The sequence below is a fragment of the Sinocyclocheilus grahami genome, unplaced genomic scaffold (genome assembly GCF_001515645.1).
Source record: "Sinocyclocheilus grahami isolate Dianchi unplaced genomic scaffold, SAMN03320097.WGS_v1.1 scaffold1371.1, whole genome shotgun sequence".
NCBI classification, from domain to species: Eukaryota; Metazoa; Chordata; class Actinopteri; order Cypriniformes; family Cyprinidae; genus Sinocyclocheilus; species Sinocyclocheilus grahami.
The window spans coordinates 169,174-170,638 of NW_015506550.1; the positions used below are offsets into that span (position 1 = coordinate 169,174).

A 1,465-nucleotide genomic window follows, 5' to 3' on the forward strand; every position below is an offset into this window, starting at 1 on the left:
CTCCAGGCGCACCTCGTTGCTGATAAAGGTCGTGTGGATGTGCAGACGCGAGTCCATCTTCTGCAGCAGGTACTTGAGCTCCAGATCCTGGAAGTCCAGGTCCGTCTCGAAGCTGATGAACTGCTCACTGCGCTCCGAGTCCACGTTCTGCGGCTCGCAGCGCCCGCGGTACAGCTTGTAGCCCTTGTTGCAGGAGCCGCATTGCGAGATGTTGGCCAGGCTGCACATGGCGCAGCTGTTGTTGCCGCCGATCACGCAAGGGATGGGCCGCTGGCAAAGGGTGGCACCCGTGTGGCACACGCATGTGCGCTGGCTCTCCAGAAAGGTTCCCCAGAAGCCGTTTTCATTGCAGTAGAGGAACGACTGCACGCGGTTCAGCCACTGTAGCACAGATCTGAAAGCAGAAAGATAATACAGTCAAGGCAGGTGGGTAGAAGGATCCATTAATAATGCAACGTTAATTCCAGAGGCACAAAGCTAGCGCCTCAGCCTCCTGACGTTTGTTACAGTCTAATCACTAAAATGGATAATGTATTCTGTCAAATTTTCCCAATGCACACCTCGTCTTTTCTCTCCCCGCAGGCATTTTGCCTTGTCATTCTGAAAGCCTTTGGAGCTTCTCTTCTGCAAGAGGGGAGAACTGAACACCTGAATTTTGATTTCTGGGAGACAAAGTGCTAAAGGTTACGATGACATGCTAATGAACCCAGAGTGCAACAGAGTCGGATGTGGGATATTCCTACTTGATATCTCTGTCTTCCATTTGACGTTAGAGACACAAAAAGGCAATGCTACATTTAGCTGTGCAGTTTTTTGATTGCTGACAAAGAATTCTCCTTGCAACCAATTTTTGGAGGACAAACGATGACGCTATGCAGTGCTAGCATTTGTTTAGCTGGTGTGTGATTGTTTTATCATGTAATATATGAAATTTGATTTATGGATGTATATTATTTGCATAGAAGTGAATGTTTAGTAGGCATGCACGGGTACTGATACTGGCATCGTTATTGGGCTAGATACTCTCAAGTCACATTTATAATAATAATAATAATAATAATAATAAATAGTGTTAATGCTTAAAATTCATAATAAAAATAATTTAAATTTCAGCAGCTCTACAGAAGACAATAGTGTCATTATTTGTCTCAAGTCAGTTCAGTGTGGAATTTTTTTTTGTTGCAGCTATGTTTCCATCCACATACTTTTATTTATTTTTAATAATTTTCACATAAAAAATGCTGGATTGAAATGCCAAGATAAAAAAAATTATAATAATAATAACTCAAATCTCATAAAATCTTAAATTAGAAATGTCTGAGCTCAATTTAGGTTGATTTTATTATTATTATTATTATTATTATTATTATTATTATTACTATTATTATTATTATTATTATTATTATTATTATTATTATTATTATTATTATTATTATTATTATTATTATTATTATTATTATTATTA

At 38.6% G+C, this 1,465-nt stretch overlaps 1 protein-coding gene across 2 annotated transcripts in view; it reads right to left on the reverse strand.

Annotated features, from left to right (window-relative positions):
* The window catches only part of brinp1 (bone morphogenetic protein/retinoic acid inducible neural-specific 1), a 122,024-nt gene that overhangs the window by 3,167 nt on the left and 117,392 nt on the right, over positions 1-1,465 (reverse strand). Inside the window, exon 7 of one of the 2 annotated variants that reach the window (XM_016255822.1) lies at positions 13-394. The exons of the other annotated variant lie outside the window; for it this stretch is intronic. Within the exon in view, the coding sequence (XP_016111308.1) occupies positions 13-394 (382 nt within the window). The remainder of the gene's footprint in view (positions 1-12; positions 395-1,465) is intronic. 2 annotated transcript variants of the gene reach the window in all.